Consider the following 12,932-nt stretch of genomic DNA (forward strand, 5'->3'; position numbering starts at 1 on the left):
TTCGCACACTCACGTCCTCCATTTTTCTCTCCTGTTTCAAATTTGTATCCCACAATGCCTTGCGTGAACGGGGAAAGCCCACCACGTGATGCATGATGTAGTATCTTGTATTGGGTCATGGGGAAGCAGGAAAAAATAGCGGAGAATTTAGAGCCACATGGAAATAAATTCATTAATTGTTCTATTTAAAAAAACTGATAAAATTGGAAGTCTGTGATTCGAATTCAGTAGCTTTCAGTCACTAAACAAAAATAATTGGGTGTCGGGAAAAATCTTTTTATGACCTACACTTGAAAAATCTGAAAGGCAGTCCAGCTTTAACATGTTATTATACGGAACTATCAGTGCTAGTGTTACATAAACTCATCCTGTACTCACTGACTGTAGTGAACAGTAAGGAGGACAATGAGGTAAAAATATAATGAAGACATTTCCATTTTTAAAATTTCCTTTTCTTTATGGATTTATAAGCAAATATTCAGGCAACACACAGCTCTGTTAAGAAGTGTGTAAACGTGTGTAATGATGTACAATGGAATAGAAGAGACAAAAAAATCCCAAACTCAAATAAAATAAAATAGTTTTGTGTCAGACTTCAGGAAATGGTTTCGCTTTTTAAAAATGAGATTTTTTTTATTGGTTTTTATTTGAAAATCAGCCGCATTGTTCTACAGTCTGAAACGAAATGTAACAAATACTGCTTTATTATTATTATTATTATTATTATTATTATTATTGTCATCAGTGTTGAATACTTTTTTTAGAAAATATGGCATTTTTAAAATTTTACTCGTTATGAATTATTTATTTATTTCATATATGCAATATTAATAATAATTTTTAAAAACCTTAAAGAGCCTGGATATGTTGTTTAGCAGTGGGTTTGATTTGAGCTGTTTAACATCTACAAAGGAAAAATAATTTAATGCTGAATAAGAGGAAAAAATGTAAAGAGTTAAAGGTGACCTTCCACCAAAAACATTTAATACTGGCTCTTTTTGAAATACCATAGTTCACTCCGAGTTGCATCTGCATGCTGCATGTGAAAATGTAATTCTACAAAAGAAAATAGTCAGAAAAATGAGCGGGTCAGAAAAAGCCATACAAAGTTACATCACTTCAAAAATTAGTATTCATGGCCTCGCCCACCTTGGCTTGCGACCACCCACGGGAAGAAAGTGCGAGGAGCGAGACGTAATTTGCCCCGAGGCGCGGCGCGGTGCTCTGCATCAGTTTCGTTTCTAACGGCGACTCCAGCCCGACTTTGCACTCTCGTAACTCGGGCAGGGGAGGTCCCAGCCTCCCCAGACTTGGCAGCCAACGGCCTCTGCCCTCTCCTGAATGAAAGAGTGCTCCCTGAGCGGGCTAGCTCCGCGCCTTGGGACGTAATTCACCTAACCCTAACCCTAGGTTCCAGCCTCCCCAGACTTGGCAGCCAGTGACCCCTGCCCTCTCCCGAACGGACCAACGCTGCCAGGGCCCGTCAGCTCCCAGCCAGGGGATGTTATTCCCCCCACACCCCCCGAGGCGAGCTCTGCTCCGTGCCTTGTGCCTTGATGAGAGCCGCTGCCGCAGAGAGTATTTAATTAAATAAATGAATGAATGAATGGATCCCTCCCAGTCACGCACGCGCGCACACACACACACACACACAAGTGTTCTGGTTGGGGAGTAGCTCCCTTCCTCCGCTCTCCCTTTCCTCTTATAGGGCGCGGTCACTGGGGAAGACACACAAACACAGGTTAATTCCTGTCAGGTGCAGTGATTCTGCCACTTACCTTCCCTAACTCTGCCCTCCATTCACAGACCGACGCTCGGTCACGCCCTCGCTGCCACATCTACATTGTTATTGGTCAAAACATCGATGTCAAGACCATAATAGCCAATCGAAACAGTTTTTACAAAGACACCCACATCCGCTTGTTCTGACCCACTGGAGGTAGTGTCACAGTGCTGTTAGCCAATCAGAGGTAACACGTTTATACATGTCACAAATATTAATGAGTAAGAGCTGAAATCCTGTCGTTCTCCTGCCACCCACTCCTCCACCAAACTAGAACAGCCTGAAACAGGAGAACCACGGCATTTTTTTCACCAAAACCGGCTCACAGGGCGTTCATTCATACTAGAGACCACCGCACAATTAATGAAAAAAACGATGCAAGGAGACCTTTAAAAATTCTATACAGAATGTGAAGATGGAGCTGCTTTCACTCCGAGTTTCTAATTGTCTTTAAAATGCTGATGATTCCTGCGATATCTCAGAAGAGTGTATTGTGGCATCATGTATCACAGTATTGGTGATGTATCGTCCCATCAGCCAGCCGCGAGCCGCTGTAATCTCCTCCAGATGGGTTTCACTGCGGTTAGTTTACGACTCGGTGACGTCGGGGCGCTGGAGCAGTTTAGTGTCCGTCTCCATGTGTTGGAGTCTTTTTGTTTTTAACTCTAGAACTTCATTTCAGGCTCGTGTGTGTGTGTGTGTGTGTGTGTGTGTGTGAATGGTTCGTATCTGATTGATGATTCTGCCAAAGGACTTGGTGTTTGTGATGAACCTATTCTACCTGTTGATCTTCAGCAGGTCACAGGTGTGTACAGCGAAGATGAGCTCCAAGCTCAACAACATAAACTGAGAAAGGAACAGTGTCTCTCACTCACTCAAACACACACACACACACACACACACCAGAACATCTGTGCAGCATCTGTAAGTAGATATTTGGAAGGTAATTGTCAGGTATTTCCTCACTTCTGCTCCTTGTATCTGTGGTGCGTCTGTTTGTGTTCTGCTGCAGTAACTCGGCTTGTTAATGAAGCACTGATGTATTTGTCTGTTTAACTCCCCACTGCTGCTGAAGAACTCTGGATTGCGATTGGTCAGAAGAGAGGGTGTTGATTAATTCTCTATAACAGCAGCTCTAACTTTAGTGTAGCTGCAGATCACAGGTTTAGATGAACACCCTCATCGTTGTTGATGTTCTCGAAGTGGATAAGCAATAAAAACACCAGCTGTTGTCACCGCAGTGTTGACTGAGTGAATTTCAGGTGTTAAGAGCCGACATTAACACCATGACGGATTTAGGGCTGGCTGAGTGGTGGATCAGTGTTTGATGAATGATGAAATAAACACAGGGCTCAGGTTGCCTGATCTGTGTTTTTCACCAGAATTGAGATACTTTTAACTCGCTGCTGTTTGGATGTTGGTGGTTTTGCATGTTACAGTTTAATTCTTAGTGTTTTGCAAAACAAGTCCGTAACCTGGAGGCTTGTTCGATCCATACGGTGAAATGAAGAATTCATTCAGAAGAAAAGGTTTGTTTTTTCAAAACATTTAAATCCATGTGACATTAAAAAGTGTTTTCACTGAAGGAATACGTTTGTGGTGCATCAGTGAATTACCTTATTTTTTATTTACGATATTTATTTCTGTGCTAAATTTTTGACGAGACGCTTGAAAAATGACGCTTCTGTTTCGTCAGTTAAAGAAGCAGTAAGCAAAACAACCAAAAATTCATTTGAGGGGAGAAAGGGCGGAGGATGAGAGGCATTTGTGCATCTGGCAGATGTTACTTCAGTTGACTTTATTTTGGTGAACTTTGACCTGTTGATTCACACACCTCAGTCTCGTGAGCCAATAGGAAAGACGAAGGCAGGAATTCGGTGTCTCTGCTCAGTAAAAAAGTGGAAGGGTTTATTATTGTTTTTAATAACACCACGGCAGATTTTTCCCTTGCTGTTTTCTTATTATGGCTTGGTGCATGTCTGTGGGGAAAAAAGCAAATAAAAAATTTTCTATCTCATCCACTGATGTAAACTAGGATTTTTTTTTGGATAAAATGCCAGATTTTTTTTTCTTGTTGACAATGTTAACACTTTTTTATAATGATATTTGTCGAGTTTATTACAGCATTTGAAGGACCACATTTGGAAATCTAGTGATTTTTGGGGCTTTAATGTGACTCAGATCTGGCAACCCAGATGAAGACCGTTGGACCAGATGCCTGTCTGTAGAAACAGTGTGTATCGCTGCTCGAGGCGAATGTAGGTGCGGCTCTGAGCTGCATGTTGGCAGGCGTGTTGCTCCGATCTCCTCCGCCTCAATCCACATCCTTTGACATGTGTGTGTGTGTGTGTGTGTGTGTGTGTGTGTGTTCATACGAGTGTGTGCCTGTACCTGTATTTAATGCATCAAAGAATAATGTAATTTTGTGCTGAATTGTGTGTTTGCTGATGTGTATAAGTTTGAGGATTTGACCTCGGCTAAGGAGAGCTGGTTTTGTTCTCTGACGTGTGTGTGTGTGTGTGTGTGTGTGTGTGTGTGTGTGTATTGGGTGGGATTATTGCATGATTCAGCTTGTATTTCTGATGTTTCCATTAAATCACTTTAGTTTCTTGATGGTTATGACATTTCCCTGAGCTGCATAACAGAAAATAAAGTCTCGTTGGCAGGGAAATGGTATTTTTGTGGCCTATTATTTCTTACTTATTTCTTCGATTCTGAAGGACAATGTTTTGAGGTTGAGTCCTATGAAGTCATATGAAAGGGTGAAACTTGCAAATAAACAAGGAGAATGAGCTCGTCATGTTAATGAGGCATAAAAATTAAAGCTAAACAAACTTTAACCCAAATGTCTCACATTGGAGTATTTTTTATAAATATAATTTTTCATTTCTATTATTATAAAATTTAACATATACAGCTTTTGAAAATTTCCATAATTAATTATGTGGCAATAATTATAACACATACATCTGTAATAATTATACAGGTACATCATTTTATATGAAAGAATTATGGATATTTTAAGAAAGAAAGCACAACTTTATTCATCACACACTTGTGAAATTTCCTCTCTGCATTTAACCCATCTGAAGCAGTGAACACACACACACACACGTGAGCAATGAGCACACACACACACACACACACACACACACCCAGAGCAGTGGGCAGCCATGCTAACAGCGCCCGGGGAGCAGTTGGGAGTTCGGTGCAGCGCTCAAGGGCACCTCAGCCCGAGGCCGTCCCATATTAACCTAACCTGCATGTCTTTGGACTGTGGGGGAAACCTGAGCACCCGGAGGAAACCCACACGGACACGGGGAGAACATGCAAACTCCACACAGAAAGGCCCTCGCCGGCCACGGGGCTCGAACCCGAACCCTCTTGCTTTGAGGCAACCATGCTAACCACCACACCACCGTGCCGCCAATCACCAACGTGATTTAAAAAAAAAATCAGTTTGTTCCTCAATAACCCAGTTATTCCCATGAAAGGCGAGTGATATGATGATTATAAAGTATCATGATAAATTATCTTACAGTATATTTTTCTGCGATATCATGACACTTCAGCATTAAATTATTTTTCACTGAAGTTAAAGTATCATCGTGGTATTTTTTTAAAAATCATTTCTACAATTTGACTATATTGTTTGTAATTTTAAGGTTTCGTAGCTGTTGATTTAAAGATCTCCTCTTTCTCCTTGTAGACTCCAGCTGTCGAGAACTTCTCTACACATGCTGCTCATCCAGAAGATGTCAACTGTCTCCAGGAGAAGACCACAGAAAGTCGAGATGTTTGGAGTGAACCAGCACTGGAAGGAGCTCAGAACATGACAGAGGAGTATTTTGAGACATACTCATGGCACAGTGATGCTTCCTCAGATTGTACTGGAGATCATGAGGACTTTTCTTCTCCTAAACACTCCACTGGCCTCAGAAAGCGGGACTCAGAAAGTCAGCATGCCGTTATTGATGTTCCACAGATGAACAGGGTTGGAGAGGAACTCATGGGATCGTTGGGAAGTGAGTGCAGCGTGAGGAGTTTGGACTCAGATTCAGGATGTGCAGTTCTCGAGGAAGCTGGATTTCCTTCTCTCTCACATGCTAGTGTGTGCGACACACCAAAAGACTCACAATGTTTCACACCTTCTAAGGAACTCCTGGTGAAAGACAGCTGCAATGCAGTGATTTTAGTTGATTCAAGGAGTGAAGCTGCAAATCCGTCACCATCTGAGGAAGCTGGACTTCCGTCCATCCTGCAGTCCAACACAGCATTAAAAGGCTGGACAGATTCAGATTTTGTTGTTCCAAGCAGAGATCTTGTGGATGTTTCTTCTTCTCCTAAATGCCTCAGAAAGCTGGACTCTTCTTATTCAGAGAGAAAGAATGATGCTCTTGAGATGAACACTGGTGAAGAGCAACTCATGGCACTATCAGACAATGACTCCAGTGTGATGATTTCAGATGATTCAGGACAACACTCATCTCTTGAGATTGCGTCAGAGGGAGCTGGACTCTCTTCTATTTCTCAGGTTACTTCTGAAGAAACACTTACACTGACTGACAGAAGTGAAGCAGTGCATCAGTTAGAACCAACTCCTGATTTAAGCACTGATCATGGGAAATGTTCTTCTCCTAAAAGTTCTCCTGACCTCAGAAATGTTGATTCAGGGTGTGATGACGTTCTAAATGGTTCATCCCTTGAGGAAGCTGGACTTCCTTCCATCTCTCAGGCGAGTGTATCTGTCTCAGATTTGATACAGTCACAAGTTTTCACAATTCTCAATGAGAAACCCGAGCTGATCTACAGAAGCACATCAGCACCAGAGTTAAACAGCACTTCAGATTTCACTGTTGCAAGCAATCACAGAGATCATGGGAGCCTTCCTTCTCTTAAAAGCTCTACTGACCTCAGAAACCTGGGTCTGGAGATGAACATCGATTTAGAGGAACTCATGGTGCCACTGACTAACAACTGCAATGTAGTAACTTTAGATGATCTAGAGAATGCAGAAATTGTTAATCGATTAACTCCTGAGGAAGCTGGACTTCCTTCCATCTCTCGAGTGAGCATGTCTGACACAGATTCCATCAATTCACAACTCTTCTCAACTTTTATACACACACTAACACTCACTGACCAAAGACAAGCAGAACTCCAATTAGAAAACTCTTCTGATTTCGACCATGTGGATGTTTCATCTTCTAAGCACTTTAATGACCTCAGAAACCTGGACTCTTCTTATTCAGAACAAAAGAGCATTGGTCTGGAGATGACCATGGATGGAGAGAAACTCATGGAACCACTGAAAGATGATTCAAGTGCAATTATTTTAGATAATTCAGAGTGTAAGGAAGTTTTAAATGGTTCATCTTTTGAGGAAGCTGGATTTTCTTCTATCTCACAAGCTAGCTTGTCCTCAGTAAACTTGACAGATTTACAGCATTTAATAGATTTTAAAGAGACAATTACACTGAGTAAAAGTAGTGAAGCAGCACCTCAGTTAGACAGCATTCAAGATTTAGATGTTACAAGCATTTCTTTTCTTGAACACTCTCATAGCCTTGCAGACATGGAGTCTTCTCAATCAGAAAAAAAGATCAATGGTCTGGAGATGAACACGGATGGAGAGCAACTCATGAAACCACTGTCTAGGGAGTGCAGTGTGATAATTCTTGATGATCTTGCTGCTGATGGTTCATTTATTGAGATCTCCAAGGAAGCTGGACTACATTCCATCTCTGAGGTTAGCATATCCGACCCTGATTTGATAGATTCACAACTTTCTCCAATTTCCGTAGAGACACCTGAGCTCACGTATAGATGTGAAGCAGTTCCCCAGTTAGAAAAAAAATCAAATTTAGCTGTTGCAAACAAAGACCAAGTGGATTATTGTTCTCCTAAATGTTCTCCTGGCCTCAGAAACCTGGAAAACCTGGAGTCATCTCATTCAGAAATAAAGAATGATGGTCAGCAGATGAACCGTGATGGATCACAACACAAAGTACAATTGGAAAATAGTGCAGTAGAGGGCAGTGCCGAGATTTTAGAAGAGTCAGGAAATGTTGAAACTGCAAATTGGTCATCTGCTGAGGAAGCTGGACTTCCTTCCATCTTGCACAGCAACACTGCATCAAAAGACTCAACAGATTCAGAAGTTTTTACAACCGAAGATACATTTACATCTCCTGACCAAAGTGACACAGTGCTCCAGTTAGACAACACATCAGAATCAGGTGTTTCAAGCAGAGGTCTTGGAGAATGTTCTTCTCCTGACCACAAAAATCAGGACTTGGTGCTTTTAGAAATAAAGAATGATAATGTTCAAATAAAAACAAACACAGGAGAACCTGTCAGGCCATTGACGAGAAACTACAATGAAGTAATTTTACATAATTTATTTCGTGATGAAATTATGAATCCATCATCACTCGAAATCTTGTCCAAGGAAGCTAGACGACCTTTTATCTCCCAGGCCAGCGTGTCTGACACACATCTGATTACTGACCAAAGTGAAGCTACGTCCCAATTGGACAACAGTTTGGCTCAAGGTGTGGCATGTAACGATCAACTTGATTTTCCTTCTAAAAGCTCTCCTGACTTCAAAAATCTGCACTCTTCTCAATCAGGAAGAGAGAGCAATGGCCTGGAGATGATCATGGATGGAGAGCAACTCATGGAGCAACTGGCTAATGACTACAATGTAGTAACTTTTGACTATCTAGAGAATGCAGAAATTGGTAATCGATTATCTCCTGAGGAAGCCGGACTTTCTTCCATCTCTCAAGCGAGCATGTCCAATACAGATTCCATCAATTCACAACTCTTCTCAACTTTTACACACACACTAACACTCACTGACCAAAGACAAGCAGAACTCCAATTAGAAAACTCTTCTGATTTAGACCATATGGACTTTTCTTCTTCTAAACACTTTACTGACCTCAGAAATGTGGACTCTTCTCATTCAGAAAGAAAGAACATTGGTCTGGAGATGACCATGTATGGAGAGAAACTCATGGAACCACTGAAAAGTGATTCAAATGCAGTAATTTTAGATGATTCAAGGTGTGATGAAGTTTTAAGTGGTTCATCTCTTAAGGAAGCTGGACTTTCTTCCATCTCACAAAGTACTGTGTCTGGTCTAACATCAAAAAACCTGACTTTTGAAGAAACACTTACACTGATGGACAAAAATAAAGCAACATCCCAGTTAGAAAACACGTCTAATTTAGATGGTTCAGGCTCTCCTGAATTAAGAAATCTGGACTCATCTTATTCTGAAAGAAAGGGACCCGATAAAGGGGAACTTGTGGGAGCACTGACAAATGACTGCAATGGAGTAGATGATGTAGAGTGTGCAGAAACTAATAATCATTTATCTCCTGAGGAAGCTGGATGTCCTTTACAGAACAATGGTCTGGAGAAGAACAAGGATGGAGAGGAACTCATTGTACCCCTGGACTCCAATGCAATGATTATAAATTATTCAGTACAGGATGAAGTTCTGGATGTTCCATCTTCTGAGGTAGCTGGATTTGTTTCCATCTCACAGTTTAGCATCTCTGACACAGAGTTGATCAGTTCACAACATTCTACAACTTCTAAACTCACCTTGGCACCACCAGATGGAAGTGAATCAGAGCCTTATTTAGAGAATGCATCTGATTTCACTGGTGCAAGTAGAAATGAAGAACTATCAGATAATGTAAATAAAATGGAGAATCTCACCATTTCTCAAATATCTTTATCAGAAATAATGATGAATACAAATATGGTAGAACCTCTGAGACTGATTGATGAAGCTGGGGTTAAACCTTCAGAGGTAAATAGTAACATATTTGTGGATTCATCAGTAGATGCTAAGATGTTTGTGGATCCAGTAATGGATGGATGTCCTTGTGCTGAATCTTGTGACCGCTCTAGGCTTCAACCTGAAGATGTGATATCGCTCCAAAATGATCAGGGACAATTTTCAAATCCAAACATCAACAAGGAGAACTTGGTAGAAAGTTCTACTATCAAAGACTGTGATTATTGTTCAGCAGATGAATGTTCCTTGAGTCCGTTGTATTCTAACAGTTTTATTTCAGAGCCTAACATTCCAATCAGCGATGAAACTTTGGAATTGGACAGTGATCAGACTGAAAGGCAGTCTAATAATTTAGATGATTCTGTAAATTTGAAATTTCTGAACACTTCCAGGGTGAAGGAATTCACTGCCATACCCCAGAAAGAGCAGGAGGTGATTTATTCGGAGAACTCGGGTGAGATTGACTCTTATGTGATGGTGGATTCAGCTGGTAAAAAATCACAAAGTGTCATCTTCGATTGTGTTCGAGGAAATGTTGTAGACAATGATGTAGGACAACTTCCAGGTCCAGTTGAGGTTTTCTTCAAAGAATCGACTCCTTTTGATTCTGTCACCAAATTGACCGAACAGGTCCTACAAGCAGACCAGGCTAAATGTGAAACAGTCTGTGCAAAAGAGCATGAAGTTAGTATTTCAAATGATGATTATTGTGTGCAGGAAAAATCTGCACATCATGGTTCAGACACAAACAATAACACAAAGCAACACACACCTGATGCACCTTGCACTTTACGTCATTCTAAACTCGAACAGGAGCTCTGGGATCACATGCATTCATCTTTGCAAGACGGACCTTTGAATGTCTTTTCAAATTTATCAAGCAGTCTTTCTAGTTTCTTTGAGATCCCTGAACCACTCCTGATGGATTACAAAAGGGTTCTTTCAAATCCACTTAATGTAGAAGATGGTTCTCAGGAGATGATGTATGGAAAAGAGTGCCAGTTGGAGGAAAACAGGGAACTCGTGGCAGATCCTGCTATGTGTCCAATCACAGATCCTGGACTGATTAATTCCAGTTCTCAAAGCACAGGGTTTTCACAAGCTCTTTCTGTGAATGAACCTAAATGTCAGAAGATTCTCCAAGAGCAAAGCCTAATGCCCCACTCTGCGTTAATCAGTGTTACCAATGGATTAGGAAATGATGGATCCAAAACGACACCTGTTTGTCCAGATTCTCTTCAGTTCCAGAGTTACCCTTTTATAGACGCTAACACTGATATAGCATCAGATTTGGAGCCCATTATGGAGTCGGAGCACCTTCAGGAGAGTTCAGACAGTTTGGATGGAGAACAGAAGGATCTTACTCTATCTGTAAACAAGGATGAATGTAACCCTTTACAAAGGGATGAAAATGATGTACTATACAATGACAGGTCTATGAAAGGAGCTTCTGATAAACCAGAAGATGTAAACACCATCACTTGTCTGACAAATTGGTATGATGGTAATGATGATATTCCCAATTCCGCATTTTCAGATCAAGACTTTATCACCACAAACGCTGAAGAAGTTGAAGAATCCAGTCATGGCCCAACGGGAAGCAGCTCCAACTCAAGTGGCAGTATCCAAAGCTTATTAAAGAATAATGAGACCAAGGGCACATCTACAGGGAAAAGCTCAATGTTCTCTAGGTTCACAAGAATCCCTTCCTTCCGCAAAAGCAAGAGAGAGCCCAAGGTTGGAAACAAGGTTGAACCTGAGACCGAACTGTGTCCTCAGGCCGGAGAGGAGAGAAATCAGACACCTTATCATAATCCTACTGCAGATCACTTGACAAAATATGAGCCTCAATCTAGTAATGATGTCTTTGAGAAAACCCTTGGTGTAACCTGGACTAGACAATCCAAATCCGTGCCCTGCTCCAAGAATACACAACAGCATAACAAATACAGTGAGCGAGTGCAAATGAAACCTGTACTTGATCCTCAAAAGAAAAGCAAGAGCAGTGATAACTTCCGCATGAAGCTTGCATTGGCTCAGAAGTCTCTGTCGAGTTTGTTTGAGATCCGAACTGGTGAAAAAGACAACCAACAGGATTCCAACATGCTGAACCAGGATACAAAATCCAAGCAGCCTTGGAAGAAGATGAAAAAGTCTAAAGAGGCTGAGATACTAAAGAGAACTCTCTCTCTTCCTGGGCCAAGTGGTGCCAAGTCTAGATGTCGTCTCCAGAGTGACTTTGTGTCAAGGTTAACTGTGGACTGTCCCAATCTTCAGGGATTCCAGAGCTCCGAGGAGGATTTTAAAAGCCCATCACACCCTGACACATCAGTGTCCAGACCTGAGACAGAGCCTGCTGAGAGGAACACATTATCTAATGGCCTAGCCAAAAGCGCTGATGTTTTTGAGGCTGTCCAAAGTTATGAAAACATCTCAGAGACACTCGTGCACCCTACTGTTTTTCCTCTTGCTACTCGGCTATCTCCATCCTGGACAGGATCCCTGGGTTCTTTTGAAGGACTTGATATGCCAACTAGGCCAGTGACTCCCAAACCACAAAATCCTGGGGCTTGGAGCCACAGGAGCAGCTTCCGTTACCCCTCAAAATCTGTTACCACCTCCTTGTGCTCACTGGGTGAGGGTCCAAGTTTGGACGGACTGTCGGATCCCTCACAAAGGCGAACTGGGCAAAAAACAACACGACTTGCATCAGCTCAGACCTCTGATTCTGAAAACTTACTTGAAGACAGCAACTCGGACAACCAATCTCAAACCAGCCTGGTGTCCACCAACTCGGCCAACGAACCTGAGGTGAGTCTTCATGACCTTTTGGTTCTTGTACCAGTCATGCAACAGTTTTTATAAGTAGTAAATCACTATGGGGTGTACTGGTGTAGGAAAAATCAGTGGTGTGATGAAGCGCAGTTACTGTTGCTACCCTGAAGCTGATGTCATTTTCTCTAAAGCAGCACGTTTCCACGTGTTTTATTCCATTATGCAACGACAACAGCGGTAGCACCTCATATTTTTTTATCTGCTTATAGTTACTTTTAATGTTTAGTAACAGTTCATTAAACATTAGCTCCTGTTCTAACTTACGCTATAGTAGCTATAAACAGCCAGTCCCACACCAGTCTTTTTTTTCCTCTCATGAAGTTAAAAAGACAAATAAAAAATGCAGCTTGCACTCGTTACTGAGAAACCACAAAGCACAAACTCTCCTGTCCTGAAGATGTCCCTGGAGACTCCTTCCATACGTGTTAAATAAACCTTTCCTTACAGAAAGCATCACTATCAATGATGACATGTTTTTCTTTGTTAAATAACGACACA

At 41.5% G+C, this 12,932-nt stretch overlaps 1 protein-coding gene across 2 annotated transcripts in view; it reads left to right on the forward strand.

Moving 5' to 3' along the window:
- Positions 1 to 12,932, forward strand: part of arhgef4 (Rho guanine nucleotide exchange factor (GEF) 4) — a 77,893-nt gene that overhangs the window by 41,797 nt on the left and 23,164 nt on the right. For both annotated transcript variants that reach the window (XM_060906572.1, XM_060906573.1), the window contains exon 2: positions 5,493 to 12,410. In XM_060906572.1, coding sequence (XP_060762555.1) covers positions 5,493 to 12,410 — 6,918 coding nt within the window. The remainder of the gene's footprint in view (positions 1 to 5,492; positions 12,411 to 12,932) is intronic.

The sequence above is a fragment of the Neoarius graeffei genome, chromosome 23, assembly GCF_027579695.1.
Source record: "Neoarius graeffei isolate fNeoGra1 chromosome 23, fNeoGra1.pri, whole genome shotgun sequence".
NCBI classification, from domain to species: domain Eukaryota; kingdom Metazoa; phylum Chordata; class Actinopteri; order Siluriformes; family Ariidae; genus Neoarius; species Neoarius graeffei.